This window comes from Somniosus microcephalus, chromosome 5 (genome assembly GCF_052327205.1).
Source record: "Somniosus microcephalus isolate GS21.2 chromosome 5, FLI_Smic_1.0, whole genome shotgun sequence".
Lineage (NCBI taxonomy): Eukaryota > Metazoa > Chordata > Chondrichthyes > Squaliformes > Somniosidae > Somniosus > Somniosus microcephalus.
Genome location: NC_140991.1, coordinates 165,041,495 through 165,069,463, shown reverse-complemented (window position 1 = coordinate 165,069,463; position 27,969 = coordinate 165,041,495). Strand labels below are relative to the sequence as shown.

Here is a 27,969-nt window from a genome sequence, read left to right as displayed (position 1 = left end):
AAGCTTAAATAAAGGAGACTATGAAGGTATGAGAGCAGAGTTGACTAAAGTGGACTGGGAAAATAGATTAAGGTGTAAGACGGTACAGGAGCAGTGGTGTACATTCAAGGAGATATTTCACAACTTTCAAGAAAAATATATTCCACTGAGGAAAAAGGGGCGTAAAAGAAAAGACAGCCATCCGTGGCTAAGTAAAGTAATAAAGGATAGTATCCGACTGAAAACAAGGACATATAAAGTAGCCAAATCTAGTGGGAGGATAGAAGATTGGGAAGCATTTAAAAGCCAGCAAAGAATAACTAAAAGATTCATTAAGAAAGGGAAGATAGATTATGAAAGTAAACTAGCAAAAAATATAAAAACAGATAGCAAGAGTTTCTACAGTTATATAAAAAGAAAAAGGGTGGCTAAAGTGAATGTTGGTCCCTTAGAGGACGAGACCGGGAAATTAGTAGTGGGGAACATGGAGATGGCAAATACGTTGAACAAATATTTTGTATCAGTCTTTACAGTAGAGGACACTAAAAATATCCCAACACTGGACAAACAGGGGGCTATGGGGGGGAGGAGCTAAACACGATTAAAATCACTAAGGAGATGGTGCTCGGTAAGATAATGGGACTTAAGGCGGATAAATCCGCTGGACCTGATGGCTTACATCCTAGGGTCTTGAGAGAAGTAGTGGTAGGGATTGCGGATGCATTGGTGGTCATTTTCCAAAACTCCCTGGATTCAGGAAAGGTCCCAGCAGGTTGGAAAACTGCTAATGTAACGCCCTTATTTAAAAAGGGAGGTAGACAAAAGGCTGGAAACTATAGACCAGTTAGCCTAACATCTGTGGTTGGTAAAATGTTGGTGTCCATTATTAAGGAAGCAGTAACAGGACATTTGGATAAGCATAATTTAATCGGACAGAGTCAGCATGGTTTTAGGAAGGGGAAGTCATGTTTGACAAATTTGCTCGAATTCTTTGAGGACGTAACAAACAGGGTGGATAAAGGGGAACCAGTGGGTGTGGTGTATTTGGACTTCCAAAAGGCATTTGACAAGGTGCCACACAAAAGATTACTGCACAAGATAAAAAATCACGGGATTGGGGGTAATATACTGGCATGGGTGGAAGATTGGCTATCTAACAGAAAACAGAGAGTTGGGATAAATGGTTCATTCTCGGGTTGGCAATCAGTAACTAGTGGTGTTCCGCAGGGGTCAGTGCTGGGACCCCAACTCTTTACAATCTATATTAATGATTTGGAGAAGGGGACCAAGTGCAAAGTATCCAAGTTTGTCGACGATACAAAGATGGGAGGGAAAGCAGTGAGTGAGGAGGACATAAATAACCTGCAAAAGGACATAGACAGGCTACGTGAGTGGGCAGAAATTTGGCATATGGAATATAATGTTGGAAAGTGTGAGGTTATGCACTTTGGCAGAAAAAATCAAAGAGCAAGTTATTATCTAAATGGAAAGAAACTGCAAAGTGTTACAGTACAAAGGGATCTGGGGGTCCTGGTGCATGAAACACAGAAGGTTAGTATGCAGGTACAGCAGGTGATCAGGAAGGCCAATGGAATCTTGGCTTTTATTGCAAGGGGGATGGAGTATAAAAGCAGGGAAGTCTTGCTTCAGTTATACAGGGTACTGGTGAGGCCACACCTGGAATACTGCATACAGTTTTGGTTTCCATATTTAAGAAAAGATATACTTGCTCTCGAGGCAGTTCAGAGAAGGTTCACTCGGTTGATTCCGGAGATGAGGGGGTTGACTTATGAGGAAAGGTTGAGTAGGTTGGGCCTCTACTTATTGGAATTCAGAAGAATGAGAGGCGATCTTATTGAAACATATAAGATTGTGAGGGGGCTTGATCGGGTGGATGCGGGGAGGATGTTTCCACTGATGGGTGAGACTAGAACTAGGGGGCATAATCTTAGAATAAGGGGCTGCCATTTCAAAACTGAGATGAGGAGAAACTTCTTCACTCAGAGGGTAGTAAATCTATGGAATTTGCTACCTCAGAGAGCTGTGGAAGCTGCAACATTAAATAAATTTAAAACGGAGATAGACAGTTTCCTAGCTGATAAGGGAATTAAGGGTTATGGGGAGCGGGCAGGGATGTGGACGTGAGTCTAGGTTCGGATCAGCCATGATCCTATTGAATGGCGGAGCAGGCCCGAGTGGCCGTATGGGCTACTCCTGCTCCTACTTCTTATGTTCTTATGTTATGTTCTTATGTTCCTCATGTGCAACGCCATAGGAAATCAACCAGTAATGAATAAAATTGCTGTTGGAGGGGAAGTTGTCCAGAAAAAAGTACCTTCTATACCGTTTGAAGAAAAATTGTTAGTTCTCCTACCTCTTACATAAATCTCCATTTTGATCGACTCATGGGTAGCCTGCTTAAAAAGTTGCATCAAAAAGACAGTATCTCAGGTAAGGGTAGAGTGGGTATAGAGGAAATCGGCAAATTTCCCAAGTGGCCCCATGAATGGCTCCTGATTTTACTGTACTGAACACTAATAGCTGCAAAGATCTTCAGAAGTTTAAAAAGGATCAATTTGCACCTATTTGAAACCAGAATAAATTAAATATTCAACATATTAACTGACGGACTGCAGAAAAAACACTATAAGGTAGAAATTCCGGTGGGGGTGGCAGAACTGTTGTGCGATCCCGATGTGGTTGGTGCAATCTACCAATTTCCCCTTTCAGCTCCCCGAGCAATGCATCTTTCAGATTTTCAAAGTAAATTGTACAGCTGCACATTTAACCGATGGATAATTGTCACATCATCTGCTCTATTTCTACGTCTCAATAATTTTGTAAGCACAGGCGCAGTATTGGGGACTAGGCTTGTGCAGCAATGGCATTTCACTGTCTGGTTCACTGTCTGGAGTGGAGAGGGAGTTGCAATCAGCACCATTGGGCTTGTCCTGTTGCGGCTGGCACTGAGTGGCAATTCCTGGGTCACAGAGGACTTGCACTTGCCACCAAGCCCTCTCTCAGACTGGACCTCACGACAACAGCTGGGTAAGTCTTAGCAGGAATTGTACGAAACCACCCCCCCATCCCCAACACAAGAACAAAGATAGATAGACAGATGAATGAATTTCCTGAAAATTGCTTGTGAATGTTTCTCTTTTTAAGAAATTCTATAGTGAAATGAAGAGCAAGTTTTATGTTTTTGGCACCAGTCCACCGCCCCCCGCCCCCTCCCCCCACCCCCGCAATGAATCAGCAGCCCCATTTCACATGATAATTCCCGAGCCCTTTCGGAGAGCTAGTCCATAGCTGCACATCACTAAACAGATCTTTCCCTCCCCTCCCCCCTTTCAAAAATATTGTTCCCTCTGCAACACAATGGTTCACTCTTCCATCACCCCGGCGAGCTGCTCTCCTTCCCCTGGCATCTTCCCAAGCAAGCGCAGGAGATGCAACACCTGCCCACACCACTGGCCAAGGCCCCAAACAGCCCTGCTAGGTGAGTCAGCCATTTATATGTACTTTCTCAAATCTAATATACTGTATTTGCTGCTCATACTGTAGACACCTCTACATTGGGGAGATCAAATGCAGATTAGGGGACCACTTTGCCGAACGCGACTGTTTTGTCTGCAAGCGTGACTCAAAGATCTCTGCCTCTTGCCAATGTCCCACTCCCATTCTGTCCTGTCTTTGACCTTTTACATTGTTCCAATGAAGAATAATGCAAGATCAGGGAACAGCATCTCCTCTCTCTATTGCATAGAATTTTTACCAACCAGTCCATGTTGGTGTTTATCTTCCACACAAGCATTAGTCCTAATCCCATGTGCCTGCCTTGTTTGCAGTAGTATTAGGTACTTTTCAGCCCTCTGGCATTAATACTGACTTTAATTACTTCAAACCATAAATGCAGTTCCCACTTTCTCTTTGTCAGAGGTACTGGCAGTGTGGGATGGATGTGTCGCCATTTCAAGGGTTCGGGGGGTGGGGGTGAGAGACAGGGTGGTGCTTGGGTTGGGGGCCCTCCATCAGAACCCTGCTGGCAGAGCAGAGCAGTCTGCTGCTTTGATGTCGACCTGCTATTTTCTTCTTCCAGGCTCTTGGGCTGTTGGACCTGCTCCAAAAGCAGTTAATGAAGTTTATGGGATTCCAGCCTTTATAAATAGAGCCATAGAGTACAAAAGCCAGGAAGTTATGCTAAATCTATATAAAACACTAGTTCCGGCCCAGCTGGAGTATTGTGTCCAATTCTGGGCACCACACTTTAGGAAGGATGTCAAGGCTTTGGAGAGGGTACAGAAGAGATTTATTATAATGGTTCCAGGGATGAAGGATTACAGTTATGTGGATAGATTGGAGAAGCTAGGATTATTCTCCTTAGAGCAGAGAAGGCTAAGAGGAGATTTGATAGAGGTGTCTAAAATCATGAAGGGTTTAGATAGAGTAAATAAAGAGAAACTGTTTCCAATGGCTGAAGGGTCGATAACCAGAGGACACAGATGTAAGATGATTGGCAAAAGAACCAGAGGCGACAAGAGGAAAATCCTTTTACGCAACAAGTGGTTAGGATTTGGAATGCACTGCCTGATAGGGCGGTGGATACAGATTCAATAGTAAAGTTTAAAAGGGAATTGATTAAATATTTGAAGCAGAAAAATATTGCAGGGATATTGGGAAAGGATTACATAGGATATACAGCACAGAAACAGGCCATTCGGTCCAAGCAGTCCATGCCGGCGTTTATGCTCCACTCGAGCCTCCGCCTGTCTTTCCTCATCTAAATCTATCAGCGTAACCCTCTATTCCCTTCTCCCTCATAGGCTTATCTATCCACCCCTTAAATGCATCTATACTATTCGCTTCAACCACTCCCTGTGGTAGCGAGTTCCACATTCTCAGCAGTCTCTGGGTAAAGACGTTTCTTCTGAATTTCCTATTGGATTTCTTGGTGACTATCTTATATTGATGGCCTCGAGTTATGCTCTTCCCCACAAATGGAAACACTCTTTCTCTGTCTACTCTATCAAAACCTTTCATAATTTTAAAGACCTCTATTAGGTTACCCCTCAGCCTTCTCTTTTCAAGAGAAAAGAGACCCAGCTTGTTCATCCTTTCCTGATATGTATACCCTTGCATTCCTGGTATCATCCTTGTAAATCTTCTCTGCACCCTCTCCAGTGCCTCTATATCCTTTTGATAATATGGTGACCAGAATTGCACGCAGTGCTCCAAGTGTGGTCTAACCAAGGTTTGATACAAGTTTAGCATAACTTCACTACTTTTCAATTCTATCCCTCTAGAAATAAACCCGTGCTTGGTTTGCTATTTTTATAGCCTTGCTAACCTGTGTCGCTACTTTTAGTGATTTGTGTATTTGTACTCCGAGATCCCTTTGCTCCTCTACCCCAGCCAGACTTGCACCCTCCAAATAATATGTGACCTCCCTATTCTTCCGACCAAAATGTAATACCTCACATTTATCTGTGTTGAAATTCATTTGCCAATTATATGCCCATTCTGCATGTTTATTAATTTCTACTTGTAATTTGTTGCAGTCCTCCTCAGTATTGACTATCCCCCCACCCCCCCCCGAATTTGGTGTCATCTGCAAATTTAGAAATAGTGTTTTTGATTCCAAAGTCTAAATCATTAATATAAATTGTGAACAACAGTGGTCCCAGCACTAATCCTTGTGGAACACCACTTCATACCTTCTGCCACTCTGAATAGCTACCTTTTACAACTACTCTCTGCTTTCTGTCTTGAAGCCAGCTAGCTATCCATTCTGCTACTTGTCCCCTGACTCCGCATGCTCTGATCTTATTCATGAGTCTATGATGTGGTACCTTATTGAAGGCCTTGTGCAAATCTAGGTAAGTTACATCTACTATATTACCCTTGTCTACTCTCTCTGTTACCTCTTCAAAAAACTCAATGAGGTTGGTCAAGCAAGACTTTCTCTTTTGATATCTATGCTGGCTATTCATTATTATAATTTTGGCTTCTAGATGTTCTTCTATTTTCTGCTTTAGTAGGGATTCCATTATTTTTGCTGCCACCGATGTTAAGCTGACTGGTCTACCGTTCCCTGGACATGTTCTATCTCCCTTCCTAAATATAGGTATTACGTTAGCTACCCGCCAGTCCTCTGGCACTACACCTTTTTCTAACGAATTTTTAAATATGTGTAGTATTGCCTCTGCTATCCCTTCCCTAGATTCTTTTAAAATGCATGGATGTAATCTGTCCAGACCAGGGGGTTTATTTGAGTTTGATTAGTTTATTTAATATATCTCCTCTATTTATTTTAAATGCACTTATCTCATTACTAATCTCAGCATCCAATGTCATGTCTACCTGTTCTATCTCTCTGGTAAATACTGAAGCAAAGTAATTATTTAATATTTCTGCCATCTCTCTATTGCTGCCTGTGGTATTATCCTGTCTATCCCTTAGTGGCCCTATTCCCATCCCAACCTTCCTTTTTTTAAATTTATGTGCCTGTAAAATATTTTACTATTTTGTTTTATGTTCCTTGATAATTTAATTTCATAGTTCCTCTTTGCCTTCCCAATTTTTTTTGACTTCTCTCCTAATCTCTTTGAATTCTCCCTTATCATGCTCTCTCCCCTGCTGTCCATATACTTAATGTGTGCCTCTTTCCTTACCCCCAATTTATCCCCTTATGGCTTTATTCATCCATGGTGTCTCATTAGTGTTTAGCTTGTTCTTGTTTTTTAGCAGAATATATTTTTCCTGGACTCTGGTGAACACTGTTTTAAATGTTTCCCATTGCTGTTTTACATCGTTGTTTGCCAATATTGTTGTCCATTTTATTTTCCCAAGTTCTATTCTCAGCCCCTCAAAATCAGCTTTTCTCCAATCTATTATCCTGGTCTTCGTCATACTTATGTCCTTCTCAATTATCATTTTAAAGCGTATTATATTATGGTCACTATTGTTTAGATGTTCCCCTACTTTTACTTCTCTTCTCTGCTCTGGTTCATTCCCCATTACTAGATCCAATAGTGAATCCTCCCTTGTTGGGCTTTTTACATATTTGGTTAAAAAGGAGTCCTGTACACATTGTAGGAACTCCATTCCCTTATCCCCTTTACCAACCTTACCTAAAGAGCAGGGGAGCGGGACTAACTGGACTGCTTTTCAAAAGAGCCTGTGCAGACTTGATGGGCCGAAATGCCTCCTTCTGTGCTGTACTATTCGATCATTCTATGAATTTGCCAATTTTCCTGCTTCTATTTCTACCTGCCTTACCCCCACCACCTCAACTATTCACACATTCTCTGTGTCTCATAAATGTCTTTAATTTATTTCAGCCTGACTCCTATTGTCTCATGTTAGTATCACTTCAGCCACGTCCTGTGTTCCACTTAAGTGCTTTACATACCATTCTATGGGGGAGAAATTCAGCTGGGGCATAGCGCGTTGGCAGCCCTTTTTACACCTCGCCCGGTTTTCTTTTTCATTAAAGCCAATGAAGAAGAGAATCGGACGGAGTATGAAATGGGCTGCCAACATGCTGTCTGTGCGACTGCCCAAGATGAATTTCACCACCAATTTCTTTTTGTGGTGTGCGTATATGTGTATTTTCCCTCCCCCTTCCCTTTGCTCTATTACTTTTCAAATGCATTTATCTGTAATATCTTCCCAATCTGAAAATTGGTCCACATTGGTTCTCTCCACAGAGGTGAAGTAATGTTGGCTCCATACTGCAATCTTCATGCAACATTTACAACCACAGCCTCATGTTCAAGGATAATAGGGCATAAATTGACAGGTCCAGCTGGAACTATATTCCATTTAAACTCAAGCTGATCTTTAGAATAAAAACATAACAAGCTTCATCATACCATAATAGTATGTCTTAAGTGCAAACAGGCCATACTATACGTTCATATACTTATATCACCCTAACACAAACAAAATCCATGTCACAATTAGGATGACTGCCCACGAATGAATTTTATTGAAGTCTGCCTGACATTCACATGCAATACTCTGACTCTTCCCATTTATAATCGATAAAAAAGGTTCAATTGCAGCACTTGATCTCAGTATCCTATATATAGATTTTATGCATTGACACACATTACATCACTTCATTTAAAATTATGTTTTAATTCTCAAATACAACTATGTGACAATAGACATTTACAGCACAGAAGGAGGTCATTTGTCTTATTGGGTGGAATTTTAACATGGGTGAGCGGGTGGGACTGGGTCCTGGTGGGGGGTTAAATGGGCAAAAACAACAAGCATGTCGGGAAGCTGGCTCAAACCTGCTGACCTCTGGGTTTTACTGAGACGGGACAAGGGGCAGGCAGCCAACCCGCTCCCAGGAGGCAGGCTGACATTTTAAATGTTATTGAGGCTGGAAACCTTGGATTTAACCTGTTTTGCAGGGTTTCTTATATTCATTCAGGCGATGTGGGCATCGCTGGCAAGGCCAGCATTTATTGCCCATCTCTAATTGCTCTTGAGAAGGTGGTGGTGAGCTGCTTTCTTGAACCACTGCAGTCCGTGAGGTGAAGATATGCCCACAGGTGTGATATTAGGGAGAGGGTGCCAGGATTTTGACCCAACAATGATGAAGGGACGGTGGTATAGTTCCAAATCAGGATGGTGTGTGACTTGGAGGGGAACTTGCAGGTGATGGTATTCCCATGCGCCTGCTGCCCCTATCCTTCTAGGTGTTAGAGGTCAGGGTTTGGGAGGTGCTGTTGAAGAAGCCTTGGCAAGTTGCTGTAGTCTTGTAGATGGTACACACTGCAGCCACGTTGCGCCGGTGGTGGAGGGAGTGAATGTTTACTGTGGCCAGCCTCAGGGAGAACTCCTCGTGGGCCAGGACGAGCAGAAGAGCTTCCTCCTGGCCCCCCAGGCTTCCCCACCTTCAGACCACCCCTCCACGAGATCAGATCCCACTCCCCAACCCCCCCACCCCCGGGATCAGACACTCACCCCGGGATTGGAGATTGGACCCTTCCCGGGGTTGGACCCATGCCCCACCGGTGATCGGACCCTCTCAAGGACCTGACCCCCCCTCCCAGGGTTGGAGATCGGACCTACCTGGTCCTGCAGCCTCCACCGGAGTGTTTCCCGCCCAACTGGAAGCCAAGCCCGTCAATCAGGCTCACTTCCAGGAGGGGAACCGGTCAGGGCCAAGAGTGGTATGCTGTGGAGTTAAATCTCCACAGCATGTGGGAAAACCCAGACGTCCGGGTTTCCCATCCGAAACTCCACACCCTACCCCACCCCACCCCCCCAGCCTACGCAATGCGTCCCAGTAAATATCTAACCCAATGTGTCTGAGCTGGTTCTTTGCTAGAGCATTCCAAAACTAATCCCACTGCCCTGCTTTCTTCCTTACAGCCATGTATTTCCCTCTGCTTCAAATGTGTATTGATTCTTCCCTTACAAAATGCAATGGTCTGTGTCTCAATCACTCCCTGTAGCATAGTATTCCGTGTTCCAATAACATCTGTGTAAAGGAATTTCTCCTAACTTCTTATCCTCTTAATAGTTTTAAATAGTAGTTGTTGTTGTTTAGTATGACGGGAAAAGCTTATAATGGGATGCCTAGTTTGGCTATCCATTCGATGGCCTCCTGAGATGCCAAGTGGAGAAATTAGGTGCCTCCTGATCTTAGTGGACAGGTTGATGTGGTGTGTTCCATGTTCTGAGACTCATGGCCACAGTCGCACTTCGGATCATCCCTCATCTTCCACTTGTGGAGCAGGTGGCCACATCGTCCATGTCCTGTGCGGATTCGGTTGAGCGCCGTCCACTGTCTTTGAGGGAGGTCGAAGCCAGGGACCTCTGTTGTTGGGTCAGTGATGAGGTGTTTGTTCCTTATGTTGCATGTGTCCCACGATTCTGTACATCTGGATAATTAGTCGATACCAGCTGCGTGAATATTGGCTGCAGTTTCCCAGCATGGCCGCCACGATTTTAAGCGCTATCGTGGTGGGTTTTTCAAGTCTTCATGAATGGGAAGGTCGATGTTGCTCATGATTTTTTCCATCTCTCAGAGCACGGTGGCGAATGGAAGTCGGGGCAATGTGGGACAGCACTGGGAGCCACTCAGTTGGAGTGGCTTTGAGTGTTCCTGACACCGTCCTCATGGTGACATTCAGCTGCATGTCCACGATCTTTGTGTGGCGGCTGCAGGACCATGAGGCAGAGCAGTATTCTGCAGCAGAGCAGACTAGGGCCACTGTTGCGGGGCAAAGTGTTTGGCTGTGCTCCTCCATGACGTTCCAGCGAGTTTCAGGACCAGGTTCACCCTGGTTTTTACTTTTTGGCTGGTGTTGGTGAAATGAGGCGGATAGGTGAGAGTCCTGTCCAGGGTGACGCCCAGTTTTAAATTGGTGAGTTTTCAACACTAATTCCCCAACCACAAGAAATGGTCTTTCCTCATTCATTCTATCAATCCTGTTCATAATTTTGAAAACCTCGATTAAATCTGCTCTTAGCCTTCTTTGCTCCAGCAAAAATAGTCCCAGTACCTCAGGTTTCTCCTCATAACTACAGTTTCCCATCCCTGGCATCATCCTGGTGAATCTATGTTGTATGTTCCAGGGCTTTGATAGCCTTTCTATAATGGGGTGCCCAACATTTTACATAGTAAATGTGGCTTAACCAATGTTTTGTACAAATTTTACATTACTCCTTTACTCTTGTACTCGATGCCCCTATTTATAAAACATATCTTTCTGAACAGTCTTGGTGGCCTATAATGCACAACAAGAATAGTTTAATTTCCCTTTTTATCCCTTAACTATCCATAAGGATTTTGTTCTAACACAACCCTCTAGGACACCAATGCAGTGATAGAATCTTTGATTAATATTGCCAATTTGCAACACTTTTTCCCCTCCCAACCTCTCCTGAGCATGTTATTGGAATTTTAAGTTCTGAGCCCTGTCCAAAATCTACACCATGGTTACAATCTTATGTTTACAACTATAATGTTTTCGGTAAAGCATGATATTTAAAATAAACAGTTCGCTCTTACCTTCCACAGATCAGACGGCCCATCAATGAGCTTGGCTGAGGTGCCACAATACTGCAGAACTAAATGAAGACACTCTGTCCCATACTCAAAATCATAATCTGTGCACTGTAATAGAAAATATAAATATGAATTACACCTTATGAATCTTTAAGGGAAATCAAAAAATCATTAATTGTAGATGAAAATAATTTTGTAAGCAGCCATGAGGCACTGTGATTCTACAATTTTTGAAGTTTTAATTTACAATTTTTTTACCTTCCACATGACTATAATAATTAATGGTATTTATAATCTGCTGTGTCAGAAACAGAGACAGAAATTATAATGGCCCAGAATTTGTAGTTGGGATGACAGCGAACTGGCAGCGTTTGCAGTCATTCCGCCTTTGAAATTGACCGCAATTTGGGGATTTGGTGCATGCAGATATCCTGAAGGTGCGGTCTGTCAATAACAGCTCCAAACAGACTGCACTGTGCCGGCAATCAGTGAAATCTCGTAAATCATTGAAACTGACGAAAACTTCAGCTCTTCCGCAGTAAGTACGCTGTTACATTCCCCATTAAAAGTTAGACCCAAGAGGATTGGGTGTAACTGGGGTATTAACAGCGTTATTACTGCTAAACAAATGTTAAGGGCCTGGAAAACTAAATTAAATTTTGTGCTGTGTGAAATTTGTCCATTTTAATGAAAAGTAAAATCTTTAAGAAACTTTTCAAAAAATGTTTTTTTTAATTTTATAAGTTTGTCGATTTTTATTTCAGGTTTGCCTTTTCCCCATGTGAGAGCCCCAATCTTTCTGTTGCTCACTCTAACCATTTTAAAAAGTTAGAATTTTAAGAGCTTATTCACTTCCTTGTTCGCTGTCTGTGAGAATTCTGCCCTTTGAGTGGCTGCTTAGACAGCCTGTTGACATCAGAGCATTTCGAAAGAGGGAATCCCCATTACAATCCATTGAATTGAATTGAAAGTAGGAAAATCCAAACTTCGCGACACAGGGATTGCGAGATCCTTATGCAGAGCGTACTTCGGGTCCAGTAGCAAACTCCTTCGCTTCGCTGCTCACCCACAAATTCCAAGCCATTAAATTACTAGTAGATCTCTATATCTCCCATTGTGCATGATAAGTTAGAAGATTCGCCGTTTTATAATAACAGAGGTGCTTATGTCATGGAGGAGGTAACACCAGGGTCATTAATTTATAGAGACTATAAGAGGTAAAAATTCATGGCCGCCACCAGGGTCACCAGTAACTCGGGTTAACGGCCGCTGAAAATGGACGCAGCACTACCCGAGAAAAATTTGCGCTGGGGGCGAAAGGTTTTTAGCCCAGCACTAACTTACTGTGTAACACCCTCCTGGTGGCATTAGTGCAGGCATGGAAGTCAAACATCCCATCCTGAAGGGGCATTCCAGCTTCTAACAGCCTCTGAGCTGTGGAGTTCACAAGGAATTGTGGGCAATTAAAAGGGGTATGAATTAAAGGGGCAATGCGTTCAGAACTAATAAAAATTAAAATGAAGTGGAAAAAATGCAGTTTTCAGCCCTTATTGCTTTAAAAAAAATTAACGTTAAAAAAGGTCCAAATGGGAGTCTTCAGCACTTAAAGCTGAATTCCCTTCCGAACATCAAAAAAATACAAATGGCTCAACAAGCCAGGGAAGGGACACCCAGGGTCTCGCACACAGCACTCCAGCTTTGTGCAAGGGGTCAACACTGCAAGACAGGTCCTCTACCCACAGTAGCCAGGAGACCCTCTAGAAAGAACGATGTGGGACCAGATCACTGAGGCTGTCACTGCCAGCAGTGTCATCCCCACCACCTGGCTCCAGTGCCCAAAGAATTTTCATGACCTCAGACCAGTGGTCAAGGTCAGTGAATGCATCTTCAAAAGCCGTCTCTTACTAACTGAATCACTAGCCTCACACACTGCTCATTGCACAACTCCCCCCCACAATCACTCACCTGCCAACAATCTGTACCAATCACGAGGCACGACTCCCATTCCGAGCCTCACCTCACCCCCTTGGAGGAGACGTCATTCTTGGCATGGGCATGGCTGAGCCCTTGGCCAGAGCGGAGCAGAAAGGATATAAGAGGTTGGTATCCTCATACGTTAGCCTCCTTCTGACATATACCTCTTGCTTTCCCGTCCTCCCATCACCACAACTGCACCCTTGGGCCTTCCTCATTTCACACACACAAGAAATACAGCCTGCCCAGACACTGGTTGGCCAAGAATAGGGCGAGGAGAGTGAAGAAGAAGAAACACCGTCACTTGATTTGACACTCGCGGCCACCAGCTCTTCAAGGTTGACCAACAAGGCCACTTGCAGTGTCCCTCACTGAAAGTCAGCAGCCATGCTGCAGCCACTGGGGTAGCACTGCGTGACATCAGTAGGATAGGCAAAAGCACACACAAGACAGTCACTAAGGGAATGCATAAGGGTGATGAGTTAATTTCATGATGTCATATTGGATGGATAGATGTATAAAGTTGGATTGGAAAGTTTGCTTTGTGGTGGCTTTTATTTCAGCATTGGGGCCAAGAAGACGCTGTGATGGTCAGTAACAGAGGGAAGTTAAGGTGTGGGACTAATGCTGAAAGGGGATTTGGGGTTGTGATCACTGGGAGCGCAGGCAGGTGATTTCATCCTGAATATCCCGGCCAGAAAGGGCTGTCCAGGATGCAACCTTCCTTCTGCTTCTTCCCGTTCACTCTGCAAGCAGATGCTGTAAATCTGAAATGACAGCATAAAATGCTAGAAATACTCAGCATCTTGACCTGAGACATGAACTCTGTTTCTCTCTCCACGGATCTTGCCTGACCTGCAAAGTATTTACTGCATTTGCTGTCTTCTCAGAGGCCTTCCTTTAGCCTCACATCAGTAGTTGGGAAAATGCTGGAATCTATTATAAAGGATGCAATAACTGGGCACTTAGAAACTTATAGTAAGATTGAGCAGAGTCAACATGGATTTATGAAAGGGAAATCCTGTTTGACAAACCTATTGGAGTTCTTTGAGGATGTAACTAGTGGAGTAGACAAAGGGAAACCGGTAGATGTGGTGTATCTGGATTTTCAGAAGGCCTTCGATAAGGTCCCACACAAGAGGTTGGTGAACAAAATTAGGGCACTTGAAATTGGGGGTAATATACTAGCATGGATTGAGAATTGGTTAACAGGCAGAAAACAAAGAGTAGGGATAAATGGGTCTTCTTCAGGATGGCAGGCTGTGACTAGTGGGGTACCGCAAGGATCGGTGCTTGGGCCCCAGCTATTCACAATCTATATCAATGATTTGGATGAGGGGACTAAATGTAACATTTCCAAATTTGCTGATGATACAAAGCTAGGTGGCAGTGTCAGTTGCGAAGAGGGTGTGAAGAGGCTTCATGGGGATCTCGACAGGCTCAGTGAGTGGGCGAGAATATGGCAGATGGCATATAATGTGGATAAATGTGAAGTTATCCACTTTGGAAGAAAAAACAGAAAGGCAGAGTATTTCCTAAATGGTGAAAGATTGGGGAATGCAGATGCTCAAAGGAACCTGGGTGTCCTTGTACATGAGTCACTGAAAGTGAATGTGCAGGTGCAGTAAGCCATTAGGAAGGCAAATGGTATGCTGGCCTTCATAACAAGAGGATTTGAGTACAGGCATAAAGAAGTCTTACTCCAATTATAATGGGCCTTGGTGAGACCACACCTGGAGTACTGTGTACAATTTTGGTCTCCTTAACTAAGGAAGGATATAGTTGCCATAGAGGGAGTGCAACGAAGGTTCACGAGATTGATTCCTGGGATGGCAGGACTGTCGTATGAGAAAAGATTGAGTAAAGTAAGCCTGTATTCTCTTGAATTCAGAAGAATGAGAGGGGATCTCATTGAAGCATACAAAATTATTACAGGGCTTGATAGGATGGATGCTGGGAGAATGTTTCCCTTGGCTGGGGAGTCTAGAACCAGGGGCCACAGCCTCAAGATAAAGGGTAGGTCATTCAGGACTGAGATGAGAAGAAATGTCTTCACATAGAGGGTGGTGAATCTTTGGAATTCTCTACCCCAAAGGCTGTGGAGGCTCAGTCATTGGGTATATTCAAAACAGAGGTTGATAGATTTCTGACTAGTAAGGGCATCAAGGGATGTGGCGATAGGGCCGGTGAATGGAGTTGAGGCAGAAGATCAGCCATGATCTCATTGAATGGCGGAGCAGGCTCGAAGGGCCGAATGACCTACTCCTGCTCCTATTTCTTATGTTCTTATCTGAGGCCTTGCAAGCATCCAGAAGCACTCCCTACACACTTAAAAAACTCTTAACATCTATTGCAGCAAGCCACTACATCAGTAAAATCAAAAACACCCAGTTCAAAAGCTTAAGTGCAAACTTAATGAAAGATATGTGTGTCCCTTTAAGACAACACCTCTGTCAGTTTGCTGAATGCTGGGTTTTCATGGTGAGCTTAGGACCCAGCACTGAACTCAGCGCTAGGTTCAAAGTTCAATGTGGTGATGTTAAGTCAGCGCTGCGTACCGACTGCATGAGGCAGTTAATTGAAGGTAGATGAAGTCAAAGGAACCGAATATCGGGACGGGTATATAATGGGTGACCGATGCCATACCACCCGTTTTGCATTACCTCACAAGACAAATTTCTATCCCACTGTGTCTGTCATTCTCTCTCTCTCTCCCGCCTCCACCCCACCCATGTCCAACAGCTTAGAATGTTTACATCGCTGCAGGAGTTCCTCAAGACAGTGTCCTAGGCCCAACTATCTTCAGGTGCTTCATCAACGACCTTCCCTCCATCATAACGTCAGAAGTGGGGATGTTCGCCGACGATTGCACAGTGTTCAGTTCCATTCGCAACTCCCCAGATAATGAAGCAGTCCATGCCTTCATGGAGCAAGACCGGGACAATATTCAGGCTTGAGCTGATGTGTGGTGTGAATGTGACTTGCCACCTCCAACAAGAGAAGGTCTACCCACGGCCCCTTGACATTCAATGGCATTACCATCTTTGAATCCCCCACCATCAATATCCCGGGAGTTACCATTGACTAGAAACTTAACTGGACCAGCCACATAAACACTGTAGCTACAAGAGCAGGTCAGAGGCTGGGTATTCTGCGGTGATTGACTCACCTCCTGACTTCCCAAAGCCTTTCCACCACCTACAAGGCACAAGTAAGGAGTGTGATGGAATATTTTCCACTTGCCTGGATGAGTGCAGCTCCAACAACACTCAAGAAGCTCAACACCATCCAGGATAAAGCAGCCCACGTGATCGGCACCCCATCCACCGCCTTAAATATTCACTCCCTCCACCACCAGTGTACTATCTACAAGATGCACTGCAGCAACTCACCAAGACTTCATCAACAGCCCATCCCAAACCTGCAACCTCTTCCACCTAGAAGGACAAGGCCACCACCTCCAAGTTTCCCTCCAAGTCACACACCATCCTGACTTAGAAGTATATCGGTGTTCCTTCATCGTCGCTGGGTCAAAATCCTGGAACTCCCTACTTAACATCACTGTGGGAGTACCTTCACCACACAGACTGCAGCAGTTCAAGAATGGGCAATAAATGCTGGCCTTGCCAGTGACACCCACATCCCATGAATGAATAAATAAAAGCATTTTAAAATTTGCTATCAACAAAATCCAATTCGGTGAAAGATATAGGTTTGCTTCAAAATTCAACTTTTACTTTATAAAATGAAGTGAAATTACAATGAAGACACTCTGGACTCGATTTTGCCAGGCTCAAGGAGGCGTGTGAGGTGTTAAAATCGCAAAAAATGGCAGGCGGCTCCAATCCCACCTCCAGCCTACCTCCGAACAATTTTCTCAGAATCGGGGTTTCACACCCGTTTTCCACCCCACCTCCAAGAGGCGTGATAGACCCTTAAAGCCCTTAACAACCACTTAATTGCCTCTATAATCCCATTTTGAGAGGCCTTTCTGATTTTAACACATTTCCCCCTTCCTGCATGTCTCCTCTGGAACACGCCAGTAAATCCTGGCGGCCTCACAAGTGGATTGCTTACTAACAGCTGCAGCTCCACCATTAAAAAGGAGTTTTCACCAATGATCATTTGCAGGTGGCAGAACTTTGTTGTCTCAGGTCTGGGGGAACATTTAGCAGGCATATTCATTGTTGTGGAAGTTTGGAGCCTGACACCCATCTCCAGTGTGACGTCCTGGGATACCCCTCTCGTCACCTTGACTGAGCGCTTCCTCAACTGAGGCATATACCAGAAGCATGGGAACCATTTATTTCCTTTCCTCCTGGACATCAGATTCGGATGAAGACCAGCCACTGCAGCAGCAGAACTATGAACAACAGCAGCACCAACAGCAGCAGCAACAACAGGAGCGCCAAGCTGCTGCTCACCCACCTGAAGCTGCACAGGCCAGAAGGCGCCAGCGTGCAACCACATTGCTGCCCGGGATGCAAGGGACACATTCATGTTGGCCAGATTTGCTTAGCCTGCACAATCAAACAGTTTTGCCTCGCACCTTCTTACCAGAGCATCGACAATGGACAAGAACCTGCGAATTCCTATCACTCCGACCACCATACCGACAATTGCAAAGCACCCTAAGCCCTCAATGTGGAAGTCCCATTTGTGAGATGACACAGGCCACAACTTCAACAGTTTGTCATCAAATCTGTTTATCATAACATTACAAGGATGGCTTGTCAAAAAACAATACAACAGAACACCCAAGTGACTACCCTTGTGATCACTTGTGCTTTATCTTCTTCTTACGCGTGCTCCTACATGGTGCTTCCCCTGTGGCTTCAGTAGATGTGGAGGGCCCTTGCTCATTCTCTTGCTGTTCCTGTCTCGGCACCTTTGGCGGGCATCCTCTGGGGTTGCAAGCCTGTGAGGGCTCGGCAACAGTCTGCTGCTCCTGTGCAGGGGCTGAGATGCCCATCTAAGTTGGGTGAGGACTCAGCTGGGGCTCTCACCGAGGGCTTTGAAGTAGCATGGTCATGTGAGCGCTTGGAGAGGAGCCCCTACTTCCTTGTCTACCACCAACATCCCTCTCATGGGTCAGCCCCACTTCAGAGTTATAGCAAGTGGCTTGACAGCACCTTGCTGCACTTCAGGGGGGCCATGAGGACCTGTTTCTGCACTGGAAGTCCTACTCCAGAGGACTTCTATGAAGGTCTGGTTTCTATGCTCAATAGCTGACCATTGCTCCTCAAGAGATGTTAGTCTATTCTGAACAATGACCAAGTTTTCAACACTCTGGCGACTTAGCTCCTCCATGGCCGTAGCCATCCTCTCCTCTACCGTAGCCATCCTTTCCACGGAGGTTGCCATCCTTTCCATGGTGATGCGTTCATGCGCCAATGCCTCCACAAAGGCTCTGCTCATGTTCGCGATGGACTCCTCCATTCACTCCACACTCGAAGCGAACCTGGAGACAAAACCTGCCAGAGACTCCTGCACCTGTTCCTGGAGTTCCAGCACCGTTCTCCTTCTGGATGGACCCGGAGGCACAGGGTCGACATGCAGCTGAGCCGAGCTGGCAGAGTTCTGTGCCCTCCGACAAGGACTCTCCACTGCTGTCCCTGTCTCCACCATCTGCTGATGCTCACTTGTGAGCTGTGATACACCAGGTAGCAACACTACTCTATCTCGCGAAGGTCCCACCAAGGTGTGAGTGTCTGCGCTGGTGCTGGGTGCACTGAATTCTGCTGACGCTGCAACCTCAGAGGTTGCCGTTTCCTCTGAGGAGTCTTGAGGCTCATGCTGTTCCTCCTGGACAGTGGGGACGGGGGCTGTCGATGGTCCTGTGGAGGAGTAAAGGAAAGTTAGAGATGTGAGGTAAAGGTTGCACTTGCATCCACACAGCTTTAGTCTACTGGGGAGGCTTTTTCCTTCCCGAGGAAGGGAAGAGCACCTCCTTATTTGATCTTGCTCCCTCCACCAGAGCTTGGAGGGAGGCCTCATCGAACCTTGGAGCACACTTTGGCCTACTGCTGGACATAGTTCAATGTGTTAGAGCAGCAGAATCATTATCATTCACTCACGCAATGTCAATGAGAGAGATGCCAAACTATTCTGTCACCAGCTTGCTGTGATGCGCCCGTCTGTCCGTCCCCCGCTAGCGAATCGTCCTCGACACCGGCGATTTCCAGGGCCGCCTCCTCCGAGGTGGGGAGCTGGGCTACTGAGGGTGGCCCTCCTCCTGTCCTCGCTCTTTCCCGCTTATTGTGGGCTCTCTTTTCCTGCAATGAGGGACACAAGTGGAGTTTGAGTGAGAATGAAGGAGTGAGTGTAGAGAATCCATAGCATAGATGCTTAGAAGGAGACAAAGGACCCTCCCTGTGTGTTGTAAGTTGTTGTCATTGCATCACAGTGATAGGGAGTGTGAGGGCTGCATGGTCGAATAGTTAAGTGAATGTGACCATACAGAGATAGGGGGAATGGGTCAAGGTATAGGGATGTAAGTGTCAAGTGGAATGTGGAGGAAGAGGTTGGCAAAGCAGAGCGCTGGTGAGGAGAGGCGATGGGGATCAGATTGAGGGTGATGGGAAAGTCATACTCACTTTTCCTGTGCGGAGAAGGTCATGAAACCTCTTCTTGCACTGCAGCCAGGTTCTGCGGCACATAGAGATAGAGTTGACCTCCTGGGCCACTTGCATCCACACAGCTTTAGTCTACTGGGGAGGCTTTTTCCTTCCCGAGGAAGGGAAGAGCACCTCCTTATTTGATCTTGCTCCCTCCACCAGAGCTTGGAGGGAGGCCTCATCGAACCTTGGAGCACACTTTGGCCTACTGCTGGACATAGTTGCTGAATGAAGCGATCACAACAATGGGCATAAAGTTTAAAATCTCCAGAAGAAGCAAGGCTGCTTGCAGGCCTTAAATCCGGCAGCATTGATGATGTCATCGGAGGCGACTTTCTGTATGAAAAGACTCATTGGGCCAGGGGTTTCCACACGCTGGAAATCAAGTGCCCAATTAGGGCAAAATCACACTTTTTTCCTACTTCACATCGGAATCGGGGTCCTGACACGAAAACCACCTGACATGCCCCCAGCCCACCCACAATGGCAAAATCGAGCTCTCTATCTCTCTCTCTCTCTATTTATCTATCTCTCTCAGGTTAAGGCATTTTGCAAAGTTCATGGAACTTAAAGCAAAAGTTACATGAGATGTAGTCTCATTTTTTCTCTCAAACACACCCACTCTCTGTCAAAAAAAGTTACCTCAATAAAGCTTTTCAAATTCGTCCTCTAGCTTTTCTTGAAATCATTTTGAAAAATAACTCAGAACAACCTGCTGAAGCTAAAGAAAAATATTCCACCAATTTTGCTACTGAATGGTACTGATGCACCCTGGGAAATTAAATATGCTGCACAGGATGAGACAGCACAATATAAATTCAGCTCACACCATCACAGCTCAGAAACCGCCCCTCGATTGGGAACCCACCTGCAGTCGGGAACCCACTCGCAGTCGGGACCCCCCCCACCCCGCAGATGATCTGTCCCACTAGACCTACCTGTTCTCCGTGGCTGCGGCCCTGTGCCTCAGGCTGCCTGTGGTTGGGAAGCCACCAGAAAAAAAATTAAAATATATGAGTCCTGCAGTTCAAAACCCGTTCTTCCAGGTTTTCTGACCACAAAACAGCCCCCAAGCACGGAATGCATCTCTGGCCTAAAATTCAGGCCAGTAATTAGCTCATCAATAATTTAAATTCTTTCACATCATGCCATGGAACTGTTCTTGTTTCCAAACACCAAATATATACTTTAACTCCGGTCACTGGGCCCAGCTAGGATTTTGACAGTTATTTTCCTCTCATTTTTGCCTTCCCAACATACTATCCTTATTGATCAAGAAGACAGGATAGTCCAGCCCAGCTGATGGATATTTTCGCGGATCCATTATTGTGATTCTTTGGTTACCACACCAGGCGGTATGCTTGACCACGTTGGATAGGGAAGGAAAGGATAAGGAGTCAATCAGTTTTCCCTCCCTCTCCACCCGAGAGGAATCAGAGTGTAAATGTCAGTCAAGACTGGAATTCAGACACAGGAGCCCATCGCTCTTGTGCTATAGATTGTGTTTTAGGGGGTTAAAAAACAACACTTTGTTCTACAAGGTATGTAAATGTTTCTTAGTCTTAGATTAAATTATTCAAAGCCAACCTTGTTCTTTAGCTTATAAAAAAAGAAAATGGATATAGGATTAATGATTAATCGTGTTAGCAAGAGTGGTTCCTATCTGAAATTAGATCTATAAATTACACACTCTCGCTCATCAAAAGGCAGCTCTGTTTCCAGCAGTTTTTTTTGTTTTCTTTCCACACCCACCGACTTTTCTTTAAGTCGCTGCTACACATCACAGCCATCATTCAAGAGAATGACAGTTACATTTTATGCTCTGTGAAGGCTTCAGTTACTTGAAATAATAGAGTCGCCACCTTTACAATAAAAGGCATATTATTTAAACTAATCTGAAAATCTTATCTGTCCCTTTCCGTCTTGCCAAACAAAAGTACCTTCCTCTTTTGCAAAATTCACAGGAAGGCATAAAATAAATGCAGTTGCTTTCACCTTTTTCTAAACCCGTGTTTGGTCTCAGAAGAGTACACCATTGATAGCCTGATTCACAATCCTCTTCAATTCAAGTATGATATGTCAAGCTACAGCAGACTGACCATTACTGCTGAGGGACACTACTTTATACAACACAACTTCATGTAAATCTATAGCTAAATTGCCTGGAGGATTAACACACAGCAATTGTGTTATTAGATATTAAAACCAGTGTTTTATATGTTCCCAGCTTCAGTCACCTTTAACATTTTCAGGCATGTAACTTTAGAAGGTTAACTAACATAACATTTATAAAAGAAAATTAATTTTCACGTTTCAAAATGAATAAACAACAACAACTTGTATTCATAGAGCGCCTTTAATGTAGTAAAACATCCCAAGGCACTTCACAGGAGTGTTATAAAACAAAATTTGACACTGAGCCACATAAGAAGAAATTAGGGCAGCTTGGTCAAAGAGGTAGGTTTTAAGGAGCATCTTAAAGGAGGAAAGAGAGGTAGCAAGGCAGAGAGGTTTAGTAGGTAATTCCTGAGCTTAGGGCCTTAGCAGCTGAAGGACGGCCATCAATGGTAAAGCGAATGAAATTGGGGATGCTCAAGAGGCTAAAATTAGAGAGCGCAGATATCTCTGGGGGCTGTGGGGCTGGAGGAGATTACAGTGATAGGGAGGGGCGAGGCCATGAAGGGATTTGAAAACAAGGATAAGAATTTTTAAATTGAGGCGTTGCTTAAACGGGAGCCAATGTAGGTCAGCGAGCACAGGGGTGATGGGTGAACGAGACTTGGTGCGAGTTAAAACAGCAGCTGCAGAGTTTTGGATGACCTCAGCTTTACATAGGATAGAAGGTGGGAGGCCAGTCAGGAGTGCATTGGAATAGTCAGATCTAGAAGATAAGAAAAGAACATAAGAATTGGAAGCAGGAGTAGGCCATACGGCCCCTCAAGCCCGCTCCTCCATTCAATAAGATCATGGCTGATCTTCGACCTCAACTCCACTTGCCCGCCCGATCCCCATATCCCTTGATTCCCCTAGAGTCCAAAAATCTTTTCTCAGATAAGGAGACCAAAACTGTGCACTGTACTCCAGGTGTGGTCTCACTAAAGCTTTGTGCAATTGTAATAAGACTTGCTTACTCTTGTATTACAACCCCCTTGCAATAAAGGCCAACATGCTATTTGCCTTCCTAGTTGCTTGCTGTACCTGCATGCTAAATTTCTGTGTTTCCTGTACGGGGACACCTAAATCTCTCTGAATACCAACATTTAATAGCTTCTCACCATTTAAAAAATATTCTGTTTTACTATTCTTCCTACCGAAGTGAATAACCTCACATTTCCCTACATTATACTCCAACTGCCACCTTATTGCCCGCTCACTTAACATGCCTGTAGTGTCCATGTATCAATAATACACGGACTGCAGGAGAACAATAATAACAGGTATTTACTGAACAGAGGGTAAGCTTAAACTGAAAGTACAGAAGACTGCTATGGCTTTATATACAGGTGTGGTCACTGCCGGTACTACAGTATAAAATCAGTTCTCTCTTAAAGGTACATACACAACAATTCCTCCCCTTTTAGATAAACAGTACATAACATTCAGTTAACAACTAAATAATAACTAATTACAATTACAATTTTCTCTGTACTATATACATCAACTGAAATAATCATTTATAAGTTCAGTCTTTGAGGAGGCTTCCTGATCCTGACTGGATAGCACCTTTCTCGAATATCCTGTTCTTGCGGCGGAGTCGATTCTGGCTCATTGTCATTGGTTGGTTCATCAGCTTCCAATACCACTGATTCTGAGGTACACGCAATCTGTACTTCGGGTTCATTACCAGGTGCACATGCTCGTGGTATGGGTTTGGCTTGTTCCTGTGACTCTAGAGTCTGGTCAGCATGGCGTCTCACGATGCTCTCTCCAACGTCCACTGTGTACATTAGTGGTCCCTGCTGTGTGCATATCATTCCTGGCTGCCATTTTTCTGTTCGGTAGTCGCGGGCCAAGACTGGTTGCCCTATCTTGAAGCTCCTGGTTGGCTTCTCATTGATGTGCTGGAATTGCTTATCCTCAACATCTCGTCTTATGTTTGGTTTGAGCAAATCCAGGCGACATCTTAGCCTTCGGTTGAAGAACATTATGGCTGGAGCTTGGTTGGTGACTGCATGTGTCGCATTCCGGTAAGCAAACAAGATTTTATCCAACTTGTGTTGTAGTGGTATGTCGTCGTTATACATCGCCTTTATTGCCTTTTTAAAGGTCTGAACAAACCTCTCAGCCAATCCATTTGTGGCTGGATGATATGGGGCAGATGTGTAATGTTTCACCCCATTATTCCTCAGAAACGTCCGGAAATCCTCGGACACAAACTGTGGTCCATTGTCGGAGCAAATCTGTTCTGGCAAGCCATTCCTGGCGAAGATGGTCCATAGGACTGCAATAGTTTTCTCCGTGGTGGTGGAGGACATTTTGATGACCTCTGGCCATTTCGAATGGGCATCCACGGCGATTAAAAACATTGAGTCCATAAATGGACCAGCAAAATCAATGTGTACCCATTGCCATGGAGATGAGGGCCACTCCCATGGGTGTAGCGGGGCCTGTGGTGGAGCGTTTTGGACCTTCTGGCATCCTGTGCATCTCTTGGTCATATCCTCGATTTCTTTATCGATTCCCGGCCACCACACAAACGCCCTGGCTAGGCTCTTCATTTTTACCCCTCCCAGATGACCCTCATGAAGCTCATTGCGCACTCTATCTCTCAACTTGGGTGGAATTACCACTCGGGATCCACACATCAAGGTCCCCCAGCACACTGACAGCTGTTCTCTCCTTGGCGAGAATGCTGGCAACAGTGAGTCGCCATGTGCTGGCCATCCCTTCACTGTCAAATCATAGACCCGAGAGAGTGTCGGGTCATTTCGGGCTTCCTTCTCTATACTTGAGTTTGTAACAGGTAGACATTCGACTATGTTCGCATGGAATATCTCAACAGGGTCCACTGCAGGTGCTTCCTCCACCGTAGGCAACGGTAGGCGCGACAGCCCATCAGCGTTTCCATGCTGTTTCGTACCCTTGTACTCTATGTCGTACTGATGTGCCCCTAGAAAAAGTGACCATCTTTGCAGCCGTTGCGCCGTCATCACCGGAACGCCCTTCTTTGGGTTAAAAATGGAGACCAGAGGCTGATGATCAGTCAGTAGGGTGAATTTCTGCCCGTGCAGATAGTGATTGAACTTCTTCACCCCCCACACCAGGCTGAGGGCCTCCCTGTCAATCTGGGCGTAGTTACGCTCGGCTGAGGTTAACGAGCGCGACACAAAGGCTATTGGCCTCTCTGAACCGTCAAGGAATTTGTGTGACAGCACCACTCCAATGCCGTAGGGAGGCGCATCACATGCCAACCGAATTGGTAGTGTTGGATTGTAGTGGGCCAATACTTCTTTTGAAGTGATTAGGCATTTACATTTCTGAAAGGCACGCTTACACTCATCACTCCATTTCCATGTTACTCCAGTTTGCAGCAGGGCATTCAGTGGGTGCAGAATTGAAGATAAATTCGGCAAGAACTTATGGTAGTAGTTCACCAACCCGAGGAACGACCTCAGTTGCGACAGGTTTTCCGGTGCTGGAGCCTTGACTACTGCCTCAGTCTTGTCTGGGGACTTATGCAACCCTTCCTCATCAATCATGTGGCCACAATACGAGATTAGTCTCCTGAAGAACTCGCATTTGGGGCGGTTGGCTCGTAACCCATATTCTTGTAATCTAGTGAGCACCTGCTCCAGGTTGGCAAGGTGTTCAATGTCATTTTCGCCCGTAACCAGGATGTCGTCCAAATAACACTGGGTCCCCGGGATCCCTTGCAGGACTTGTTCCATCGCCCTCTGCCAAATAGCCGGGGCTGATGCTACCCCGAATACCAGTCGGTTGTACTGGTAAAGACCATTGTGAGTGTTTATCGTGAGGTATTTCCTAGATGCTTCTTCCACCTCCATTTGTAGATACGCTTGGGCCAGATCAATCTTCGTAAAGCGTTTCCCTCCAGATAGTGAGGCGAAAATATCTTCTATCTGTGGAAGTGGATATTGTACTGTGTGCAGGACTGGGTTCACAGTTACCTTGAAGCCCCCACAGATGCGAACCTTCTTCGTCTCCCCAGGAGTGCTGCTCAATGATTTCTTCATTACAGGAATGATGGGTGTGGCCCACTCGCTCCAGTCCACCTTGGACAGCACACCCGAACGCTCCAGAGTCTCCAGCTCTGCTGCAATGGCTGGGCGGATCGCGTACGGTACCAGTCTGGCCTTAAAAAATTTTGGGTTTGCGTTATCTTCGATTTTTATCGTTGCCGTTACTCCTTTTAGAGTCCCAAGTCCTTGTTGGAACACCTCTTTCGCGTCAGTTAGAATTTTTGACAGTCGTCCAGGTGTGACGTCGTCATCCTTTTTGTCAGTCACAGTTAGCGCCTGAATGGAATGCCAATCCAATTGTATTTTTCGGATCCATTCACGTCCCAATAATGGTGGTCCTCCATCTTGTAGTATATATAGATACAGTTTCTGTGTTTCCTTGCCGTTGTATTTAACTGGCACCCTTATTTTTCCTCTGGGGTAGACTTTTTGCCCCGTGTATGTCTTCAATACAATGGACGTGTCCTTCAAGGGTATGTGTGAGAATAGCCGCTCATAGTCTTGTCGATTCATGACAGTTAGGGCTGATCCTGTGTCCAATTCCATCTTTACTTGGGACCCTGCTATCATGAGGGTGACCCAAATGGTTTGGTGATCCTCCTTTGCGATCACGTTGTGTAACTTTAGACAACTTAGTCTCCTGTTCCCGGAGTCATTATCACTCTCCTGATCTTCTGAACTACTGTCTGTCATTTTTTTTACTTTCTTGTACTTTTCCTTAGTAGTTCTTTTAGTGTTGGTTTTCTTTCCCGACCTGCAGACTCTTGCTATGTGTCCCATTTTCCCACATTTCCTGCATACTTTGTCCTTAAACCAGCAGTCCTTCTGATCATGGGTTGTTCTGCCGCAGCGATAGCACTTTTCTGCTCCATATGCCATTTCGTTAGCGCTGTATTCTTGTGGTTTCTGTTGTATTTCCGCAGCTCCCCGTGCTGCTGCTTCGTAGGATACTGCCACGCTGAAAGCCTGTCCTAGCTTCAGGTACTTTTCCAAAAGTAGTCGCTTCTGGGTTCCTTCACTCTGGAGCCCGCAGACAAACTTATCCCTTAAGGTGTCTGCCAGTCCTGCTCCGAACTGGCAGTGCTTCGATAACTTGCGTAGTTCCGTAAGATAGTCAGCATTGCTCTCATCTTTGTGCTGGTATCTTTTATGGAACTTGAATCTTTCTGCTATCAGCAGCGGTGTAGGGTTTAGGTGTTCCTGTAAGATATTAACAATCTCTTCAAAACATTTCTCCATTGGTTTAGCTGGGGTAATTAAATTCCGCAATAGGCCGTACATTCTCGCGCCCATCAAATTTAATAATTCCGACGCCTTCTGTCCATCGGCCACCTCATTTGCCTTGCAGTACACTTCAATTCTTTCCACATACGTGGTCCAGTCTTCTACCTCGTTGTCGAAAGCAGTGATACTGCCACTCTTCGGCATCTTGGGTGGTTTAAAATGGCGCCTCCCGCGCCTTTTCTTCTTCTCCAATGGATTAAAATGGCGCCTCCCGCGCTTTTCCTTCTTCCCCAATGGAATAAAATGGCGCCTCCCGCGCTTTTCCTTCTTCCCCTTGCTGCCACGCTGCTCCTAGCGTTCTACAGGGTAATGGCGGTGACCCGCGGCTTCGGCGCGTCTCACTTTCCTTCCCCTCGTTTTATTTTCTCTACGCTGTCCGGTTCTTGAGCACCGACCGCGCCCTGTGCGCTCCACCCTCTCTCTTTCTCTCTTTTCCTCCCGATGACGCTGCACGGCCCCTTTGCAGAGCCGCTCGATCGAGCTCGAGCCCGCCGCAGTCCGGAAGGGTCAGCGCACTACCTGCTACCAGCACGATTTGCTGGATCACCTTGACTGGGGAGCCAAGCCCAGCTCTCCACAGCCTCCCCTGCAATTCTCCGAACTCCGATGGATCCCTGGGCGGTTGCCCGCGGTCGACGCCCGTTACTCTGACTTCGACCTCCAAGAAGCTTCTTCTCAGGGAAAGATCCCCGTGAGGTGATGCAGTACTGCAGGTGAGTTCGAACCTGCTCGTCGCCAGTGTAGTGTCCGCGTATCAATAATACACGGACTGCAGGAGAACAATAATAACAGGTATTTACTGAACAGAGGGTAAGCTTAAACTGAAAGTACAGAAGACTGCTATGGCTTTATATACAGGTGTGGTCACTGCCGGTACTAC

At 45.4% G+C, this 27,969-nt stretch overlaps 1 protein-coding gene across 2 annotated transcripts in view; it reads right to left on the bottom strand.

The window, feature by feature from the left end:
• Nucleotides 1–27,969, bottom strand: part of LOC147117420 (D-ribitol-5-phosphate cytidylyltransferase-like) — a 109,007-nt gene that overhangs the window by 20,181 nt on the left and 60,857 nt on the right. For both annotated transcript variants that reach the window (XR_015078448.1, XM_085988396.1), the window contains exon 2: nucleotides 11,018–11,122. Coding sequence is in view for 1 of the 2 variants with exons in the window: in XM_085988396.1 (XP_085844522.1) it covers nucleotides 11,018–11,122 (105 nt within the window). In the remaining variant the exon portion in view is untranslated. The remainder of the gene's footprint in view (nucleotides 1–11,017; nucleotides 11,123–27,969) is intronic.